Below are 22434 nucleotides of genomic sequence, written 5' to 3' on the forward strand. Positions count from 1 at the left end.
AACAGAGAGGAGAAATATTAGTAAGAAATGGTCATTTCATGGAAAGCACGTTTGAAATGTTACAGGAAACTTTTATAAAAGGCATTCTCAATAAATGTATACCTGAAATGTATACAATCTTCAGTTTCCTACTCTTGAGAGGTTTTAAAAGCAACTACTTCTGACAAATAAGCAAACTCGCACGAAGGTGGCCATTAACATTCTGAGGATTACAGTCAGTGGACTGAAGCTCTGGATGCCCAGGTAATTCAACCATGAACCTTCACTAATCTCTTAGTCACACAGGGCTACCAATTACACAGTTTATTTACCCATGCAGCTGCAAGCTGTTTAAGGTGCTCCACTTTTTCCAGACGTCAATGTTTTTTCTCATAGTGCCATCTCCACTGCAAAGAAAGATATTTAAGAACTTAAAACTCTGTACCGGTAAGATGATCACAGCTTAACAAATATGTCATGTTCAAGATAAATCACAAAATAGGTATCATTATTATTATTATAAACACCAATTAGAAAACGATCTGAATTCTCACAAGCTACAATAAACTTTCTATTTTTGTTTTGGGGACACTCTAGTACAATAAACTAATTGCACTTCCATTTCAGTGCGATAAGGAAATAAAGATTTGAAAAGAACAAACACCTCTCTCAACAAAAAGGTAGTAATTTGTTTCCATTTGAGAAAAAATACTAGCAAAACTAATCTTCAGACCTAGGACACAGAACCTTTTGATCCTGCTACTTAGAAAAGAAACTTGGCTAATCAACAGTTAACGTTTTAATCAGAATTACAAGAATAATGATAAACTTACACTCATAAAGCATTTCCACAGCAAATTCAATTAAGCCAATTTAATTTCTTTCCCAAGATTTTTCTATATATCACATTTAAACATTTTTTAATTTCTGCTTTTACTTAATGGAAATCATTTACATGTAAATTCCATAATACAGAGTTGATCAATTAATCTTTCTGTCTATGTCGAATTTTATCTACTCAGAATTTGAGTAATTCCTGTGTCTGCTGGCTTTCTCTGTAAAATTAAATTTTCCTTGATGGTCTAGTCACATGTCCTTGAGGCAAAGGGTCTGCAGGATGGAAACGTCCTATACAATATAACTGCTTTCAAATGACATCCCTTGCTTGTATGGTGGTGGCTTAAATTCTAATTCCCTCAGCTTACAACTCAGAGCTCATGAGGTCACATCTTTCTTACTGTATGATATTTGTGATCGAAAGAACACAGGGGTGGGAAAAATCAGTTTTCCTGACCCAAAGGAAAACTAAAAAGCTGCAATCTGGAAAGAAAGGAACGTAGCTCATGACCTATTTCAATTTTTTGAAGGAGAATTCTTTTCAGTATTTGACAGGCAGTCACACTCAGTGCTAATGAGTTCTGCCACCAGCACTAATCTGCCCCTTGTTTAAATAAGACAGGATTTAATTCCGATGTGTCCTATTTAAACACTGTGTTTAGTGCTAACAAAGTTCTGTGGCAGCGTTTGTACTAAACTTTGTTGAGACAGTTTGTGCTTTGTCTCAACGAAGTCGTGCTCAGAAGGTATTAGACATGTGGGACACCAGTGCCTATGTCACTGCCTCCAGGAAATTAACAGACATTTTAAGTTTCATTCTCTTCTTTTTGGAAAAACTCAGTTATTCAGCTATGCCATGAGATTCTTTTATAGGTAAACTCTAAAAATCTAAAATTTGTAAAATTTGAAGAAAGTCATGTGTACAAATACACAAGTTTCCCAAAGGTTGGAACCCCTGAGTTTCACTGTGCTACATAAGATTCACCACAGAAGCCCAATGTGATCACGTATTATCCTAAGACAAGTATCCTACATACTCACCGGAAGTAAGCACAAGCAAATCGCTCTTGGCACTAACATCCTGAAAAGCCTGTTAACGAGGCTTTATGATGACGCTGCTTGCCTCTCAGGTATCTTCTTCGTGTCCCTTTTTAAGACGATCAAAACCACCCCCTTTCTGATCTCTTCGTTCTGTTTATCACTAGAATTGAGTTTCTGGCTTCTGATTTACGCTCACAGTGTCTCTCTCTTCAAACCAGTTGCCACAAGATTCACACGCGTGCAATTGCACACGCACCGTGTGCAGATTCACTTTAGACTGTATCTGATGTGATTTCGAGTGGACTCTGGGCTTTCTGGCCTCTTAATCGTACCTGCAAGGGACGTCACATAAGATGCGGTCATAGAAGAGAATCTCCTTCTTCCCGTTCACATCCATCTGGAGCCGAGGGATGCAGGACGCATCATGGTTGACCACCATGATGCAGGGACTGCTCAGCCGCTTGGCCTGATGCACAAGCAGGTAGCAGCGCTTGTTGTCCACGTCATTCGCGATGACAAACCCCTCTGGGAACATAAAACTGTGCGTCAGGTGAAAGGTGGCATAAATGGAGCAATTTCCTGAAATGTGTCACCTCTAGGCTGGCAGGTGAGACTGGCAACTGAGCAAACTTAAGACCGAGCTTCAGGTTTGCTAGAACTGGGGAAGTGGTCCAGAAAAAGGAACCAGGTGGCTCGGCAAAATGTCAAAACTTCAAGATTCATCTGTTCAACGATTATTCACTTTGTACCAATTACTGTGCCAAAAGTAACGTTTCCATTATTAACGATTAACTAAAAAGGAAGGTGAGGGGAGAAAGATGTAAAAAGCCACAAAATCCCCCAACAAGTGTTAAAAATAGTGCGCGTGTGCTGGGCCTCCATTCTGGACCCTGCGAATCCGCTTCCTGGGGAGGGGCCGAGGCTCCTGAGGGTCAAGTCAACCCGCTCCCTGGGAGACTCTGACCTTTGCAATCTTACATAAGGTCCTCCAAGTTCAAGACAGATGTCCCATTTCGTATGTGATGTCTGGTAATGTCACAGAAGTCACCTATTAAATGGCGGTGGGATTTGAACCTAGGGAGTCTGACAGCAGCTCTGAACAACTACACTCTCCTGCCTCTCACATAGGTAGTAAACAGTGAAAAGGAAACAAAAACCCCAATGTGAGACTGTTACTACCGAAAACTCAAAGGGCAATCTACCTACTATGGCTTTAAAAAGAAACACCACTTGCTTTTATAGAAAATACACATAATTCTAAAGTAAAGGCCCTCCCCGCAGTGCACGTGCGGGTCTGAGGACACGTGACAGGTGTGCACAGCGTCCAGCTCTACTTTCAGAGACACAAAACCCATCTGCCTGATGCCTCCTGTGTTATGCTCTTTTCCTTGCCTACAACCCACCAAAGTAGCACCCCTACCCTTCAAACACCAGCCCAGTGCATACCTGGGAAAGGCACGCTCATGTCAGCATGCAGCATTTCGATTAGCTGTGTGGTCTTTGATCCAGGTGCTGCGCACATATCTAAAATCTACTGAAAAGCAAGAAAATGTCTGATGTTCTTCTTTTAATAAATCAATCATCCTACATTTAATTTAGAATGACTTAAAACTAGTTTTTCATTTCTATTTCACAACCCAAATACATTTATTTATAGAATGAATCTATAGCATGTTACACTGAACTTCCAGGGGCCTAATATTATATAATGTCCCCAAACCACAGAAGGATAAAGATACTTACTCCACAGGGGATAGGAACAAAATGGCACTAGGCACCAGTGAAAGCAATAAATTTAGCGACGATGAGTAAAGATGCTAAGTGCGAGAAGCAGTATAACAAAATGCTGAAAGGCAGAGCTAGCTGGGTTCAAGTCTCAGCTCAGTCACTGATGACTAGTTTGTGACTTCAGGCTCCACCTTTCTTTGCCTCCTTCCCCTCATCTGGAAAAATGGGGACAGTGATAGCATCTACCCTCACAGGGTATGCGGACAATAAAGTGAAGCGATTCACAAAAAGAACACAGAACAATCCTCAGCATTCAACACGTGCTCAATACATGTTCACTATGATTTTCAACCGATTTAGTCAATCAGGAACACTGAAGATTATCTGAGTAGTAAGTAAAGAAACTGAGTTGTAAAAATTGCAAAAAGAACCTAAAATAAAATATACGTCATTCTCCACTTTACCCAAAGTGAAAAGAAAAACAGAAATGATTAACTATATAAAGAAAAAAAGGTCTCAACAGAACAGAGACGCAAACACTGATAGTAGCCTACCCACCAGAATTTTCTATTCAATGCACGATACCTTATGGTGAGGGTGAGCATTAAGCAACAGTGGTGGAATCATGCTAACGGCTTCTTGACGACTGATGTTTCCCTTAGGAAATAAAATTTTTAAAAAATCAGCAATGGCATTAAGAAAGGCAGAAAAAAATTAATACTGGGCATTATTTCCAATGCAACAGGAAAATACCGTATAATTATACACAGAACACAAAAGTTAGTACTATCACATAGACAGTAAGTAAGACAGATTTTTATACTAGTGGATAAATGGTTGCTACCAAAAGACTAAGTAAGGATGACCATAAATATCAAAACAACATTAGAATATGAGAAATTCAAGTATAACACGAGCACAGGACAGGACAGAAAGTCCCCGTTAGAAGTTTCATAGCTGAAACTGTAAGTTCTATCTCTTAGTTCTCCTGTTTCCAGAACAGCCCACGCCTGCTCTGTATTCCTGAGAACTGTCCCTATCAACCACTGCCCCCATGTTTCCTGTGGAAGAGAGAGAAGAATTAAAACTCCTCACTAAACCAGCCATCCTCTAGATCTTCACTCGTGGGTCAGGACATCCGTTAAAATGTACAGCTGTTCAGATTCAGACAAGTTTCTTAGTGAAATCCAGCACTTGTGTCAATCACAACCCTATTTTAACAGCTTCAAGAGGGAACAGCTCTACCCTGGACTGAGTAGCTACTAGAAAGGAGCGAGGTGAAAGGTTTCTAAATTGGTTATGGCTTCAAGGCAAGAAACATGGGAAGCACGATAATCCTGTCAGCTGGACACAGAAGCTCCGGGTGAAAAAGAAATAAAAACCATCTGGTGACACACAGAGGCTTCCTTGGCTAGAAAAAGGAGATTAGAAAACCGGAAGGGGCAGCTTCTGATTTTAAACGTGAGACTATTAAGAATGTCAAAAAAACGGAAAGTAAACTGCAACGCTCACAGCATCCCAATTTTATGGGCATTCACTCAATCACGCGTTACACGCGGGAACAGCTATTTTGTCGGGGAAGATGTGAGGCTAAAGGTTACAAGTCCAGTGACTGAACCGCCATCAGGGAACCTGGGGAGGCTGAGGGGCTGACAGGGCGAAGGCGAGGTCGTTCTACGAGAACCAAAGCTGTCGCATTTAGGTCTTGTTTGTCTGCCTGGCAAAGGCGGGGGAAAACACTTTAATAAAATACACACGGCCGTGAGAGCGTGAGAGCGGGAAAGGCGCGTGGCACGCAAACCTCGGAAGGACGTGGGAGATGGGGCAGACGGGGCAGCTGCTCCTGAGCGAGGCCCGTGGAGCAGGGCGCTGTGCCCACCCCACCCCCGCCCCGGCTGCGGCCACCCCAACCCGGAGCGGCCAGAAACAAGGAGCCACGCCGGCATGTGCGACGGTTTCACGATCACACGGACGTTTCACGATCAGAGGCGCCGAGACAGCAACCACGTAAATTACCAGAAGTTCAGGGGGCGCACACACGCTTCAGCGGGTTGTTCTCCCCGCCTCATCCACCTCGTCACTCCCAGAGGCACGTATGGTTAAAATAAAACTACCGGACTGGGGCTTCCCTGGTGGCGCAGTGGTTGAGAGTCCGCCTGCCGATGCGGGGGACACGGGTTCGTGCCCCGGTCCGGGAAGATCCCACGTGCCGCGGAGCGGCTGGGCCCGTGGGCCATGGCCGCTGAGCCTGTGCGTCCGGAGCCTGTGCTCCGCAGCGGGAGAGGCCACAATGGTGAGAGGCCCGCGTACCGCAAAAAACAAACAAACAAACAAAAAAACTACCGGACTGATACTAAGGCCCATTGAAAGTTTCAAGGAAACCAGCAAATGTAGGGGTATCTACTCACAGATTCAGTTTCGCTAACCAGAAACTGGTGAAACTTTTCCAATTGTGGAGACTTCCTCAAGATTTTTCGACTTAAGTTTGTGTGCCAGGCAAGTTCTTCAGGATACCTGACCGAAAAACAAGCAAAACATTTATGGGTTATGTTAAAGCGGCCTCTTCACAACTTCTTGCTTATACAGGTCACGAGCCAAACGAGACAGGCAGCTGTGTTCCGGCCGCTCAGTCCCGTCCCCGCTGACGGCCAGCAGCCCCGTTGAGAGCTCTGGGACACACGGGCACACTCTCACTGCCCCGCGGCCCCGGCCCAGGCGGCCTGGGCGCTCTGAGAGACACGCGCACACGACACCACTGAGAAGTTATGGTGACGCGTGTCCACGATCTGAGCTGGTCCCCACTGTGCTGAGCTAACGTGACGGCGCGGGGGCCAACGGAGGACACGAGGTGACGCATTACTTACAGGTCACACAGAATCAAAGTGATGCCGTAGGGCAGGTATTAGAATGTTTGACAAACGTTTGATTACAATCCTTTTTACTATGTTCTTCACTATTTCCAAAACAAATCAGTGCAATAATGTACTGAAATGTTTTACATACCAAAAAACCTTGGAAATCACCAGTGCATTAGTTTGAGCTCCTAGGCCGCTGCTTATACAGACCTAAGAATGAAGCTTCTCCTGCCCTTTCTGGGAATATATGTGAACTGTCTATAAATCACGCCACCACTGATTAGGAAGTGTGTGCTTTTTCATCGCGGCTGGTACCTGCCCACCCGCTGAGCTCCAACTGCACAGGTCAGTACACAGATAGGACACGTGGGGCCACGCTCAGCATAACGTGGCACTCGGTGACAAATCATACTGAACTCACTGTTAACTCTGAGGGACAATAATGAGCTCAACTTAACAACGCAGGGTCACAATGCTTCCACGTGTCAAACTGTGGCTAAGGTGACAGCCATGAAAACGAGGCCGGAACGTCTGGACAACACCACATCTGACTGCTCTGAGACTCTGATTACTTGACAGACACAAACTCAGGCTTAAGATCCGAAGACACTGCTCAACTGTCCTGTTTCCATGAGATACTTTTGAAACATACTTTCCACCAAATAATGAAGATTAAACTGGCTGAATCTGTTCACGGCCACCCTCCACATGTCCCGGTGCTTTGTTTCTATCTCTTATGCCTGCTTCTCTCTTCAATATTTAACCTGTTTCAAAACTACAGAACCAAAATGCAATCATACTTATCAGACAAGTTCAAAAAGTTTAGCTTTAAATACTCCCTTTGGCCCCACTAGAGGTGAATGGCAGGGGTTCACTCAGGTTGGCTCCAGCTGTAGAACTGAAGGAAACCTGCTGACCCACTGCTACCTTGGCTGACAAACAAACGTCTACTGGCAACCCCAAACTGTCTGTGACTGATGACAGTCCTCATGCCAGTTACTACTTTACCAAGCCACCAAACACCACTAATGTGAATGCTGCCTGCCACTATTTACTGTACATCGCTGAAGTTTCATTTTCAAATAGAGACATCAGTCTCTAGATATAACTTGAGGGAATATTTCCTTACGTGCCTTACAGGTTGAATTTCTAGTAGTTAAAATGTAAATTTACTATTACACGAATAAAATTCGACTGTAAGTTATTACGATTGTGAAAGCTCTTACTCATACGAGAAAAATATTTAAGAACTTTTAGACAGTTAAATACAAAGACAGACAATTAAAATGAAAAAGTAGGTTTCTTATATAGCGTTAGGAACAACTCTTTTGAGCTAACAAATGTTTAGGAAAATCTTCACAGATTTCAACATCAAACAATCTTTAAAAAATGTATTTAATTTATAGTTATGTAATTCAAATTTAGCTACTGAGTCTTTAAAGTCCTATTTTGCAAACTTGTCGTATATTTTAAGGATAAATTAAAAGCACCACTGTCCCCTTTGTCCCTAAAAAATTCTTAAGAAAAACGGTCTCTAAGTATATACAACACCTACGATAAATCATCTTCAACCCAGACATTTAAAAAGAACAAACAGCAAGACAATAAGGTGTGTTCTCAACAACTGATTGTCAAAACAAGGTCTCTTAAAAAATGCTTTAGGATAATTCCTTACAGTTCCTAGTCTATGAAATGGATAAAAATAAAATCTGCCCAAGCTATAAGTCCTATACATAATAAGTCCTATACCTTCTAGAAAACCTGGTTCCCAAAAACATTTCTCCTATATTATATCCCACGATGTCCCAAAAGGTTAAAAGAATACATGATCTATTTCATTTTGAACAATATAGAAAACCACCAGAAGTACTTTAAGTTTCTGCTTTACTTGCTTACTGATTTATGGGTTTCCCACACTTGACAAGTGAATTTGATTAAATGTTTATACAATAAAACTTGATTGATTAAATATTTATACAATAAAACTATCACACAACTGTCACTGATAATGGAAAAAGGTTGAATATCAGGAACCCAAATCTTACAACATGCTGCTCACACCCTTCAGCCACGTTCAGAAAATTAAAGCAAACAGTAATGTGCAGAGAATGCCTGGCTGTTACTGGAGTGACTCGCTTGTGTTCTTCACCCACAGGATACCTGCAGAGCCTTTCCAACAAGTCTGGGAACAGACTGGTCCTGTACTCATACCCCAAATTCAAAAATCGACAGCAAAAAATAGCCGTTAAATGTTCAATGAGCTGGTTAAACAAAAGTATGACCACAGTTTGCAGAGAACAATAAAAATAGCAAGACTAGGGTTTCCCTGGTGGCGCAGTGGCTGAGAGTCCGCCTGCCAATGCAGGGGACACGGGTTCGTGCCCTGGTCCGGGAAGATCCCACATGCCGCGGAGCGGCTGGGCCCATGAGCCGTGGCCGCTGGGCCTGCACGTCCAGAGCCTGTGCTCCTCAATGGGAGAGGCCACAGCAGTGAGAGGCCCACGTACCGCAAAAAAAAAAAAACAGCGAGACTAATTCCCGTATTTGTTGGAGCTGTGGAGGAAAATCCCACAGGGACAGGCCACAGAAGAGGCACCTCTTTCCCACAGGAGCACGTGCTGAATTTTCACCTCCTCTTACTGCTCAGACCCAGAGGACGCTCAGAGACCTCCGCATCCGAAAAGCTGTGCCTCTGAACATAAGGTTGAAGGAATAAAAATGTTTTCAGGTGATTGCGAGAGGCAGCAAATGCAGGCAAGATGATTAGAAATAGAAACGTGCACAAAGACAACCTTAAACCTGCTTCTGAAAACATCAGATGACCCCTACTTAAGTGCCAGGACATCAATCACGTCTCCAAACCTTGGCACGGGAGAGTTAAGTCTATAACCCAGGTCCTCTGAGAGGAAGAGCAGCTCACCACGTGAAGCTACCTCACACGGCAATGCTGTAGGTACAGCAACTGGACAAACATCTTCCTTGTCCACTGGCCTCAGGACAGCGGACATGCAGTGAGTGACCACCAAGAGCCACCTAGCACCTGAGTCCTTTTCTGTCCTCTAACAGTCAAGCTTTTAAACTCTGACTAAAATCGTTTAACGAAAAAAACCATCATGAAATGTTCTGGCTTAATATTGAAGGTTTAGTCCTGTGTCCCAGAAATGCATTCTATAATGCTGACATTTGGTTTTGATCTGATTTTAGCATCTGGCCATTCAGCATTCATTCTAAAGGTGGATGATGTGCACATCTGTGATACAGACACTGAAAATCCCAACGGCCAACAAAAGAATGAAAAGCAAGCAAATCCACAGCCCATGATTAATGAGAACCTGACCTTGGTTTGTGATCACTAAAGGGTATCACAAGGGTAAAAATGAAAGGTAACATCACATACTTGAAGAGTCAAAGGTTGCCAGGAAATGCTGGTTAAATTCAGCTTTTTAAAGCAATCATTTAAAATGTGTTGTTGTTGCTGTTTTGTGAGAACTCTCAATACCGCAAACTTGATCATCTGAAATGTAGAACTACAGCAATGTAACGAGTTTTCTGTTTATAAATTAGTCCAGGGCATTGCTATGGTTTGTGCTCGAGTACTCCAGACATTTTACTAGACAACGTTCTGCCTTCACACACCTGAGCCCTGAACTGGACCCTGAGAAACAAGTAAGCCACAGGACACCTACGGGACAGTAAGATAAAAGGGCGGTAAGCAGAGAGGGCAGGAGTGTGCTTGGGCCCTGGAGACAGCAGACACACAGGACGGCTGAGGCGGCCTTGCTGAGCCTTTGCCAGGTGAAGGGCTATGTTGTGATTTCTAGTCATGTGATTCCTACTCTCTCTCTTTTTTTTAGATAAATTTATTTATTTTATTTTTGGCTGCGTTGGGTCTTCATTGCTGCGCGCGGGCTTTTTCTAGTTGCTGCGAGCGGGGGCTACTCTTCGATGCCGTGTGCAGGCTTCTCATTGCGGTGGCTTCTCTTGTTGCAGAGCATGGGCTCTAGGTGCATCGGCTTCAGTAGTTGTGGCACGCAGGCTCAGTAGCTGTGGCTCGCAGGCTCTAGAGCACAGGCTCAGTAGTTGTGGCACACGGGCTCAGCAGTTGTGGCTCGCAGGCTCAGTAGTTGTGGCACACGGGCTTAGTTGCTCCACGGCATGTGGGATCTTCCCGGACCAGGGCTCGAACCCGTGTCCCCTGCATTGGCAGGCGGATTCTTATCCACTGCGCCACCAGGGAAGCCCCGATTCCTACTCTCTTGTATGACTTTCGGCGGCGTTGAATAGTCTGAAATGGAGTCACAGTGACCAGCGTGAATCTCCGTGGTGACCGTTCGGAAACATCCCGTGTTTGGTAACGTCCTCAGAAAGACGGCATGGGAACAGAAGGGGCGACAGATAGAGAAGAGAACCCCAGGTGCATAACTCTTTAAAACACTGAGCCAGTGGCTGGAAGGCTCATCGTCCCAGGACCTGAGGCTCTGAGGCGGAGGGGCTGCTTCAGACAGACGGAGATGCTGCTGGAGGCACTCTCAGAGCAGACAAGGACTTCCCGCTCGCTCACACCCAGGAAAGGGGACCAACACTCATGCTGAGACGCCCCCTTCGTCACCCCCTTCCTTCCCTCAGGTGCATGATTACCTTCTCTTGTGCAGTGTGGTGTGTACAATAAACCGAGCGATTCACAAACTGAATATCGGCTACCCTCCGTGTTACCTCCCACGCCACGATTCTTACCTGGCCTAACCGCTGGGCCCTGCAACAAAACATTAAGTCTGCAACGCTTCTGACATGAAGACAAGGGGTGTAAATGGAAATGATGGAAATGGTGGAAATGGTAACGTCAAGGAAGGAAAAAGGCTGGACTGACTTGGAAAAATTAACTGAAATCAAGACTTCAACACACTACGCTGCAAATCACATAGGAAAACTTGCACACCAGCATGAACTAACAGTGATAAAAAAAAAGCACTGGGAAGAAGACCAGGAGAATGCCCGGAAAGTATATTCAGGTTCTTTCATGCCAACAGCAAACGCACTACCGAGAAATACATTCAAGTGAGAAAGATTAAAACCTCAGAGAAACATCCAATAGGATGAAGCCTTGTTATACCTACCAACTCAGGGGCTGTGGAACTTCAACTTTCTGCCCGTCCACCTCCAGGTCCTCCAGTTCCTTGAAATACTTGTTCTTTAAGCAATGGAGAATCTCTTTTGCGTGGCTATTAAAAAGTAAGCAAGTTTCAAATCCATCTGGAAAGCTAATTTAATAAATTTTACCTCTTTGTAAATTCAAGATTGTTTTAAAACTAAAACCATCGTTGTGTGGAGAGAACACATTCTTTAATTACTGCCTTTTTACTCTATTCTTTCAAAGCTTAACAATCCTCATTGTCTGACCATACAATACTACTGAGTTCCTTCCCTCCTAAATATTCCTCGAGTTCCAATTTCACTTTGCAGATCATCTTCAAAAGGTATAACTGAAACCACACCCTGTAACTTACACACTCAAGGCCCATAAGGCAAAACACAGTGATTAACTGAGACCTCTAAGCTTGTTTTGCCAAAGACCGGGGATGTGCAGACATGGAAACAACGTGCTAAAGGCCCCTTCGCGTGGCACAGGCGCGTTTAGGGACTAAAATAACCCACGGTAAACTTTAGACATCACAGGCTGAAAATCCACCGCATGTAACAGACAGAACGCCCCACCCCGAATCTGCACATGTGACCCATAAACAGGCATGAAGAACCGAGAACCTGTAGGGAACTCCTGAAACTCCCCCCAACTTTCCGCCCATCATTTCCGAGCCACCTCCTCCTCTTACTGCCCACCCCCAAGATAAATACCCCACTCAACAGCTGACGGGGAAAGCTGAGCACTGCCTCCTGTCTCCTTGCTTGGTTGCCCTGCAGTAAAGCCTTTTCACTCTCTGCAAAAGCCCCTTGCCTCGGTATTTGGTCTTTGTGCAGCGGGCAATGGGCAAGCACTTGCTCACCTACACGACTACAAAAAAAATTTTTTTTAAGGAAAGAGAACACTGTCCGTTTCACTTAAACTCGGTAATGTCACAAATTCTCATGTGTTCCAAAGGGTGGGCATCCTCAACTCACGAATTCCCAGGAGTCAACCCTTCCTCAGGCTGCATTTTCCTTTCTCATTCTAGCCTCCCAACTTGCAATCCCTCCTTTCCCTGCGCCGTAGGACACTTTGCTCCCTCCCCTCAAGGCCTCCAGGGTCTCCAATCCGCACCGCTGACATGCGCTTCTTGGGGGAAAAAATAACACCCGCGTTTTAAACCTTGGGCGTTCTAACCCCAACTTTCCAAGAAATACGAAAAGCATGACCCCCTACCTTTTGTAACCCGTAATTCTTAAAGTGGCCGGGAGAGGCTCCCTGAGCGCTTCCATGAACTGGTCCCACTCGCCTTCGGGCACGATCTTGAGTTCCTGATAGTAGTGCTCGAACAGCTTGTTCTCCTTGACGATCTCGGGGTACCCGCCTTCCCAGCCCTGAGGAATAAGAGGGACGTGTGCCCAGGGCCGGAGAGCCCCCGCTTCACCGCCTCGCAGGCCTGGGGATCGGGGAGGGGATCGGGGAGGCCCCCGCGGGGCCCCGGCTCTTACCGCCCCACTGCGCTTCTCGCCGTCCTCGGCGCCGTCCTCCGCGCTCCCGGGTCGCTGCTGCTGCTGCTGCTGCTGGAGCCGCCGGCCCCGCGACCGCCGCCCCATGGCCCACGCGGCAGCGCACACCACCCGCACACAGCGAGCCGCCACCCTCGGCCGCGAGCACTTCCGGGCTGCAGCTCGAGGACCCCGCGGGTCCGCGCCTGCGCCTCTCCCGGACCTGCAGGACCCTTCAGGAAACAAGCCAGAGCGCCGCGACCCTTGCTCCCGCAAAACGACGAGCAGGAGGAGCCGGGGACAGCCCTGAGTGGGAAAGTGGCTCCAGAGAGCAGGCCGAGAGACGCCTGCTGGCCGAGGGCATGGGTTTCCGCGCAGGCTCAGGCGGAGATGCGGACAGCCCGATGTCACGCGTGCGCACCAAGGCGACGGGGGGGCGAAGCGGGCCCGGAGTGGGCAGGGCTCTAGCTTGTGGGCGGGGCGAGTGGCAGACCCGCCTCCCGCCCAGTCCGCGGCGCGCCCCTTGGACTGGTGGAACAGGCGGGGTCAGCGTACCCACTGCTTCCTGGCCGCCAGGGCGGCGTGGATCCCGGCCCCGGATTTTGACAGCGGGCCCCGACCTCAGGTAACCGCGCCTCCCGCCGCCCCCGCCGCCGCCCTATATGTGGCGCGTCGCGGCTGCCGGGCCATGGAGCACGCCTGCCGTCCCCCACAATGGAGCTGGCCGAGCGGTTCCTGCTGGACGCGCTCGCCTACCTGGAGTGCGCCCTGGGCTTCCTGTGCTACGTGCTGCTGAAGCTGGTGGGCTCGCCCTACGGGCGCTACGCGTCGCCGCGCTCCGCATTTCGGCTGCCGGCGCGGGCCGCTTGGGCGGTGCAGGAGCTGCCCTCGCTGGCGGTGCCGCTTCTGGCGTGCGCGCCCGCCGAGCGCCTCAATCGCTGGCCCAACTGCATCCTCCTGACCATGTTCCTCGTCCACTACGCGCAAAGGTGAGGGCGGGCGGCCCCGCGCCTCTCCCTGCCACCCCTGATGCGCTGCCCTCTCCCTGCCACCCCTGATGCGCTGACTCTCCCTGCCACCCCTGGTGCGCCCCCTTCTCCCTGCCACCTCTGGTGCCCTGTCCCCTCCCTTCCACCCCAGGCTGGCTCCCTCCGCCTGTGCAGCAGGGCCTGGCGCCCTCTCCTTGCGCTTCCCCTCCCTCTCCCAGCATCCTCTGTCTACTTTTCTAGTTCCACTTTGGGCTCTTTGCTGTGGGTGGAGGAGCTCTCTTCCCCCAGCCAAATGGTCACCTGCAACTTGGGAGCCTGGTTTCCTCAAACTCCTTGTGACTTCCCCTTTACAATGCACCGACTGTATGGGCTTGAATGGAGCATGTTCAGAGACTTTCACCTCCACATTACGCAAGGGCCCCCGCACCTGTGGAAGTGGCTTTCCAAGAAATAACCTTAAACACACATAAGGTCTTTACATTGACTTCCAAGTGTTTCGTTTTTGTGAAGAATGCTCAATGGCTGTGTCTGAACTGTTCAGGTCTCGTAATAAGTTGGGACTTTCTCCAGCTCTTAGGTTTTGGCTTTTACACCGCTAAACCAAATGGCTGGACAAAAGTTTAAAATCAGAATTTGAAAATGTGTATTCAGACTTCAAAAGGCTGCCAAGTTAAAAAGGGCGTTCCCTGCATGCGAAAGACCTGGGCTCACCTGCTCTGTGAACTTGGACAGGTTACTTGACCTCTGTGATTGTGGGTCCCACCCCACTATGCCCACTTCATAAAGTGGGACAGGAAGGAAGTGTGGGTGTCTCTAAGCCTCTCTTGAGTCCCTGGCACAGCTGTGTCCCCATCTGCTTTTAAGCAGGCACTGGAAGTGGACAGAGTCAGTGTTCCACAAGGCTTTCTGGGTGCCCTGTTTCTGACACTCCTAGAGAATTCTAGTAAGCAAAGTTGTTACCAGACTCATGGAGGTTCTGTAATGTGATTGAGCATTACCGCAATTTGCATATCAATAGAGTTCTCATGACTACGTACATTTCTCCATAAATATGCCAGAACCTGTGTCTGTCTGTTTTTGGCACAACTAAAAGTAAGCTCTGGAGTCAGACTGCTAGGTGTTATCTCAACCGCATCACTGGTGACTGGTGAGGTAAGTTATTAAGCTGCTCTGCAGCAGATTGCCCCATCAATTAAATTGGCATAGCTACGGTACCAGCTACCCACCAGTGGGATTGGCATGTGTATTAAATACTAAAGGCAACTCTGTAAAGTGCTTGTGAGGTTCTGGGAAATATGAATGCTCAATGGTGACAAATAACACCACTTTATATCACCATGCAAATGGGCATATCCGCGTACACACTCTGCGTGACATTTGTGCACGCTGCAGCCAGCTTCAGGTGCCAAGAAAAAAATCTGAAGACATTGAAGGCATTGGAAAGATGTGAAGGGAGCTTTGTCTGACAGCCTGGAGTTGAAGCTTTCTGACATAAGGTGTCATGTGTAATTGCATCGGGGCTCACTCTAGTGGGAGACTGGGTGCAGCCTGCCGGAGGGCCGAAGTCGCTTCTACAGACAGAACTGGAATAGATCCTTTCATACAGATGAGGCCACGGAGCCACAGAGTTCAGGTGTTTTAGCCAAGGTTGTTGGATGAGCGATCGCCGGGACTAACACCCTGCCCGCCTCCTCGGTCTCTAGACCAGTGGCTTCAAAAACTCTGCTCCGAAGGATTTGCCAGGGCACGTGTAGCTTTTTAAACTGCTGGGCTATTTTTCTTTCCCCAAGTCGTTCATGTTACTATACACATAGCCCATGTGGTTTGGGGGCCTTTAAGTTTTTCCAAATAGAAAAGATAAACATCTTCCATTCTACCCAAGCAACTAATTTATTAAACGGTCATTTGACCTAAGTCGGTGAGCACTTGGACGAGAACGGAAGTGCAAACCACATTGAGCGCTTGTTCCAAACCACTGAACTCCTTGACCCAGAAGCTGTTTCCTCAGCCCCTCATTTGTCAGGGCTCTGTAGACCAGACAAGACAGTAAGAAGGGAGACAGGTGAATCCAAGCCTGAGTCAGGCTAGTGGCGGGAGAAACACAAACCATGGGACATGCTTGGGAGACATGAGACCGAGTGGGCAGCAACTTCCAGAACTTGGCAGACGTGTGCCGAGGCCCTGTGCTAAGACGTGGGCTGACACAGGAGGGAGGCGGGGCCCCGCCCTAGGGGAGCTTGAGCCTCTTGAGGACTGAAGCCAGAAGGAGGCTTCCCGTGGTCTGTGGGAAGGGGTGTTTGCCTGTGTGTTTTTAGCTCTTCGTTCGGCACACACTGACTACGGATTGTTGGATGTATTTGGCATTCTACTCACCGTTGGGCGTGCAGAGTTGAGATGTTCTCTTGAGTCAATGAATACAGGACAGACTGGAGAATCAACAGGATCTTTGGGGCATGAGAGCCAGGGATGGGAGGGAAGGCCTGCCTAGGAGGGCAGGAGGGGACAGCTGTTGGACAGAACACACCAGGGCCCTGACCAGCTCCCCAGGGATGGTGAAGGATGTTTGTAGTAACTTTTTTTTTTTTAAATTTTTTGGCCACACTGTGTGACATGTGGGATCTTAGTTCCCTGACCAGGGATCGAACCCATGCCCCCTGCAGTGGAAGCATGGAGTCTTAACTGCTGGACCACCAGGGAAGTCCCCGTAGGAAGGTTTTTTTAATCTATGGCAAACCACATGGTTGTCCCGCCAGCGGCCGGCGGCCTTTGCATCCTGTCTGCACTGAGGTCACCTCCTGTTGGTCACGGGCTTCTGAGTTCCCAAGGGCACCATCGCATCTTCTCACACCGCCCTTGGTTTTGTGGGGGGGGGGCGGCGTGTCCGACCTCTCGCCTGCTCACCTGAGGCAAGTGTATGCCGGAAATGGGCAGTTGCCTGTTCTCAAGTCAACTCAGAGCTGCTCTGCATTTGTCAGAAGCCCAGGTGTGGCTCCCTCAACCCCGTCTCACCTTGTGTTCTGCTGCTTTCTGTCCAGCCATGCGGAGATTCAATATGACCCGAACCCAGGGTACCTGTGTCACAGATTTTCCCTTTCCATTCAGCAGTGAGTGAGTGAGTCACTGATTATATTTCTTACCAGCTCATCTGTTTAGCAATAGTTACAAACCAAAGTCCCACTTGAGTGCTGAGCTGTTTTTTTACCACTGGGGCCGCAGTCACCCTGAGGCCCCAGAGGAAGGGTGCCAAACACCCCCCGCCAAGTATGCAGACTTTCAAACACCCACCCCAAGGTCTGCGCTCAACCAGATCTGTGACCTTGTGGGATCTTGATTCTGTTGTCATCCTTGATTGCAATGCCTCAAAGCACCTCACCTACTTCAGGCTCGTCGTTCCTCCTGCTGGGGCCTGTTGATGGTCTGGGGAGAGCCTGGCCCAGCCTCTCTTTTAACTGTGTCATAAAGCATGTATAACACTAAAACACAGCAGAGGACTGGAGGGGGTGAAGGGCACACCAAATCCTTGGCCCTTGCCTTGTGGATTCAAATAATTTGAGAAAAGGAAAACTTTTATGTCAAAGTGTAGAATAACAGAAAGTAAAGTATTCATTGTGTCTGTCACCTTGCCTTGAAAGGGCAAAGTGTAAGTATGTAGCTTTACTGCAGTTTAATCACTACCGGGAAAGAGTCTTTTACAGAAGGAAAAAAAGCAAAGGGAACTGATCCAAATCTAGGAAGTGCTGTAGATTTCAATGATGTCAAATTGTGGAGAAAAAAGTAAGACAGTCAGATATTAAAATCAACAACCACTCTCAGTTGTAAACGTTTAAAAATGGTTAAATCTACCATTACCTAAATTACTGCCAGATCACCACGTCGGTTACTTAGTGTTCCCAAACTTGGGTGGGCGACACTATAGGCTGTCCTAGGAGATGATGTCCAACTGCTTCCATTTCCAGAGTCAAATCATTTGCTGAATGATTGTGTTATTTCTCGTTGCAAGAAAACTGCAGTGCTGTTATTGCAATTGGGAAAACATTTTAAGAGAGAATTCTTATACTTCACTATGCAAATTAAGCAGTCATGGAGCTTGTGTCTGGGAGCCCAAAACTTGAAATCTTAACTTTCAACGATTAAAGACTTGTCATTCCACATGGTTGCTGGCATGTTGACCTTTGAAAGGAATGCTTTCGCTTGAGTCTTTCCAGCCGATGGGCGCAGTGGTTATTTGCCAGTTACTTGGGTTTCGTGTAGGCATTAACCCTACTGGCTTGAGTGGTTCAAGAAGGCACGTGAGAGCTGCTTGGGAGGATGAGAAGCTTGGGTCTCTGGGCGCTACTTTGCAGTGAGTAGAAATGTGGGCTAGCTCTGGGGACTTTGATCTTTTCTGTCATCCATTTTCCTTCATGAGTGCTAATAGGACACTTTCTTGTTTCCTTAGAATTCAGGAAAAAATTTAAGGAAAAATTTGTGGTTTGCTTTATTAATTTTGCCTGATTCTCTCTGAGCCTTTTCCAATAAGCAACTGCAAGTCTTCAGCCCAAGAAATCAGATTTCTCCCTCTCACTCATCAGGTCTGTTCTGAATGCATTAGGTTCCAGGACTTAAAGTACATGTGTGCGTATTGCATGCAAAAGAACCTACAACTGAGGTGTGTGCTCCTGTAGAAAGCTTAGAAAACGTGGAGGAATTGAAGGAAGAAAATAAAAACCACCTGTAGTTCCATCACCCAGAGATAACACTGACGATATTTTGGCATATCTCCTTCACTGTCTTTAATAAGTTTTTGATTACTTTTTTTTCTAAGCAGTAAAGATAACACGTATAAACACGCATAAAACCTTATATCCCACTTTTGTCCCTTAACATAAGTATTATACTGGCCTAGTAGAAATACTTGCTGAAGATGACTTCTAAAGACCAATGTGCCTCAGAGTGGATAGACAGAGCCAGCCCTGCCTGGTCCTGTTTCTCGCCACCACCTTGCGCTGTGTTGGATGGCACACCTGGGACGTTGCCTCAGAGCCTGCCCCTTCCTAGCCCACTGTCTCTCCCCGTCACCCAGGGCACCGTATTCCTCTGAGCCTCTGGGTCCTGATCTGTTAAAGAGGGTAAATAGTAACAGCTCTGAAAGTATAAAAAAAATGTTGTATAGGATTAGGAATTATTGGGAACATTTTTATCAGGAACTACAAGAAGCACTTTTATGCTTTCTAAGCATGGAAACTCGACCAAAACGTAAACAGGTGGCAGACTGCCCTGAGCATCAAAGCTCACGGAGTTTCCCACATCTCAGGGCTTTTGGTTCATCCAGTCATCAAACATTCCCTGCATTCCTGACTGTCCTACAAACACAAACTTCTGTAAGTTTCCCTGGGTAATAAAAACAATTTGATGGAAAGTACATATTCTTTCTTTACATGGAACAGAAAGAAAATAAAATAAGCAAACTAACACAATGAAGAACAAAGTGTCAAATTCAATCCCACATCTGCTGATGATACAAGAAACAGAATTCCTTCCTAGCTCCTTGGGACCTGGCTACTGTGTATCCAGAAGAGAAAATGGCTTTATAACCCAGTACCTAAATAAAATACTTTTAAGTCCAAGTGCTTCATAGTTTCTCAAAAGATTATTTCTATGTTAAGGAATTTTCAACCTCTGACTTAATACCGTTATTTTAAAGAGGGGTGGTATTCATTTCCCATAGGTGAGTGTGAAGATGAGGCGATGTCTGAGAAGAGCTTTTGAAGACGATTGTCTATTGTAACCAGGGTGGCTGGGTCCCAGACCCTGGCATGTGACTGGTGCTATTTCCATCCAGCAGGTGTACCTGCCTTCCTTACTGTCTGAGCCTGGATCCTTCACCATGATAAACAGCTGGGGTCCACGGCAATCCTTGAGCTGCTCTTGCCCCTCCAAAGTCTGGATGAAGACTCAGATGAAAGCCATGCCCAGAAGCCACCACTCCTTGGTCCCATTCTGGTTCCTAATTGGCCCAAGTCAAAGGAAAACACTGCTGACAACAGCTGCATGGATTTCCAAGGAAAAGATGTAAAGCTAAAGGGAATAACCCAAAAAGAGAAAAATAATCGAAAAGATGCCAAGAGGGAGCCCTCCCCTCTGGAAGGCATGTTGCATTTGGACATCTGGCCCCTGAAGACCCTGGCCGGCATGTCCTCAGAGGCAGTCCTAGAGGTCTGCAGGCATAGGTGGCATTGCTCAGCATAGCTTGTTCTGACTTCGGTGGTTTTATGGCCAGGCCTGTGGGCATCAGGGTCACTGCTGTCCCCTCCAAGGGCAGAGAGCAGAGAGCAACAGAAGAGGCCTGTGTCAGCCTTTATAAGGTCCTGTTTCCAGTCCTTGCCCCTTTACTGACATTCACGTGAGACCAAAGAGGTAAATCCTCTCCCCAGGTCCTTTATGACTGTCTTCCCCAAGTTCCCCCCAGGGCATGCATAGGAGCAGAAGTCAGTGCACCTCTCCTGCCTGGTCAGGTAACAGGACACAGGTACGCAGTCCCTGCCAGCCACCAAGCCACAGTGAGCCCCGGGACGCAGCGGCTGCCCGAAGTCCAAATGCCGGGGCCACAGGCAGGAGTGTTTTCTAAGAAAATCAAAGTGATGGCTCTAGGTTAGATCTCCTGTTTTAATCTAGACCAAGGGCTGTGAACTTTTTGGGAAAGGGCCAGATAGTGCATATGTTAAGCTTTCTGGGCCAAAGGACAAAATAAGGTACATGGTGTAGGAATTTATAACAAAAGAGAAAACAAGATTTCACAAAAGTTGTACTGACAAAATTTGAAATATGATACCTTAGTGCAATTTTGGTAATACAGGTGTAATGAGAAGAATGGGGTTCTTTTTTTGTTGTTGAGGAATAACATTTAACTTAATTGGACATCAGGGTTAGGGCACCTTCTTATCATAATCTCTTGTAAGTGTCTACCTCTTACTGCGATGACATTTTATCTTTGAAAATGTCCTTTCACACAGGTATGTCCTGCCAAATATTCATATCAGTCCACAAGTTTATGATTTTAATTTAACACAACCCTGGCTTGAAAGCCTTTTGTGAAATATTTTTAAACTTTATTTTATAAATGTATTTATTTATTTATGGCTGCATTGGGTCTTCGTTGCTGCACGCGGGCTTTCTCTAGTTGCGGCGAGCGGGGGCTACTCTTTGGTGCGGTGCACGGGCTTCTCATTGCGGTGGCTTCTCTTGTTGTGGAGCACAGGCTCTAGGCACGTGGACTTCAGTAGTTGTGGCACGCAGGCTCAGTAGTTGTGGCTCGCAGACTCTAGAGCACAGGCTCAGTAGTTGTGGCGCATGAGCTTAGTTGCTCCACGGCATGTGGGATCTTCCCGGACCAGGGCTTGAACCCATGTCCCCTGCATTAGCAGGCGGATTCTTAACCACTGAGCCACCAAGGAAGTCCCATGAAATTCTATTTCATTCTTCTCTCTTGATATCTGCCTTTTAGTGGGTCATGACATTGTAGATTAATATCTTCCGATTGAATATCAGGTGGCAGCTCCTCGATTACACAGCTAAGTGGATTTTGAAGTATGGAAGCCAAGGTTTGAGAAGCACTGGTAGAATTAGTCTGGGCTTAGAAAGTGTGTCCACTGCACATTGATGTGAGAAAGTAGATCTTGCTGCTGCTTTTAATTTTAACAGCATGGAAAGTATTAATATATAGAGCAGTCTGACATGACTTGTGATTCAAACAGTGTCAGTTGTCATTGAAATAACTAACACAGTGTAAATTTTGCACTAAGTGATTTTTGTCCTACAGTTTGAGGTGGATTCACTAAGCAGGTGAATCGAGCCTGCAGCAAAAGCTAATTTCCAAACCCTTTAAAACTCAGTGTAATACTGGGCTTCCCCGGTGGCACAGTGGTTAAGAATCTGCCTGCCAATGCAGGGGACACGGGTTCGAGCCCTGGTCCGGGAAGATCGCACATGCCACGGAGCAGCTAAGCCCCTGCGCCACAACTACTGAGCCTGTGCTGTAGAGCCCGCGAGCCACAACTACTGCAGCCTGCACACCTAGAGCCCGTGCTCCGCAGCAAGAGAAGCCACCGCAAGGAGAAACCCACGTGCAGCAACAAAGACCCAACGCAGCCAAAAATAAATAAATAAATAAATTTAGTAAAAAGAAAACAACTCAGTAGTAGTGGTTGAGAGCAATTATTCTCAATGAGAAAATTTGTCTTGAGCTCAAAATAGTGGTCAGGTCCATGGAGGGAATGTCACATGCATTGTTGACACTACTGATTCAGTCATACACAATAGATTTTGTTTGTTTTGCCGAGTACCTGATGGCATAGCTTTAAACACCTTACATTTTCACAAACTTTGTAAATTTGTAATTTATC

At 46.8% G+C, this 22434-nt stretch overlaps 2 protein-coding genes across 6 annotated transcripts in view; one reads left to right on the forward strand and one right to left on the reverse strand.

Annotated features, from left to right (window-relative positions):
• Window positions 1-13419, reverse strand: part of NSUN2 (NOP2/Sun RNA methyltransferase 2) — a 28510-nt gene extending 15091 nt beyond the window's left edge. For 2 of the 4 annotated variants that reach the window (XM_081231800.1, XM_081231799.1), the window contains exons 1-8: window positions 13068-13419; window positions 12796-12953; window positions 11555-11659; window positions 5994-6099; window positions 4171-4242; window positions 3304-3388; window positions 2190-2382; window positions 312-386 (exon numbers count right to left, since the gene is read on the reverse strand). In XM_081231800.1, coding sequence (XP_081087926.1) covers window positions 312-386; window positions 2190-2382; window positions 3304-3388; window positions 4171-4242; window positions 5994-6099; window positions 11555-11659; window positions 12796-12953; window positions 13068-13172 — 899 coding nt within the window. In that variant the 5' untranslated portion in view covers window positions 13173-13419. Of the gene's footprint in view, window positions 1-311; window positions 387-2189; window positions 2383-3303; window positions 3389-4170; window positions 4243-5993; window positions 6100-11554; window positions 11660-12795 lie in introns of all 4 variants that reach the window. The other 2 variants (XM_081231801.1, XM_081231798.1) reach the window with 2 other exon arrangements.
• Window positions 13420-13591: 172 nt separating this feature from the next.
• SRD5A1 (steroid 5 alpha-reductase 1) overlaps window positions 13592-22434 on the forward strand; it is a 31627-nt gene continuing 22784 nt past the window's right edge. For both annotated transcript variants that reach the window (XM_081231802.1, XM_081231803.1), the window contains exon 1: window positions 13592-14053. In XM_081231802.1, the coding sequence (XP_081087928.1) occupies window positions 13779-14053 (275 nt within the window). In that variant the 5' untranslated portion in view covers window positions 13592-13778. The remainder of the gene's footprint in view (window positions 14054-22434) is intronic.

The sequence above is a fragment of the Mesoplodon bidens genome (genome assembly GCF_964165515.1).
Source record: "Mesoplodon bidens genome assembly, chromosome: 4".
Lineage (NCBI taxonomy): Eukaryota > Metazoa > Chordata > Mammalia > Artiodactyla > Ziphiidae > Mesoplodon > Mesoplodon bidens.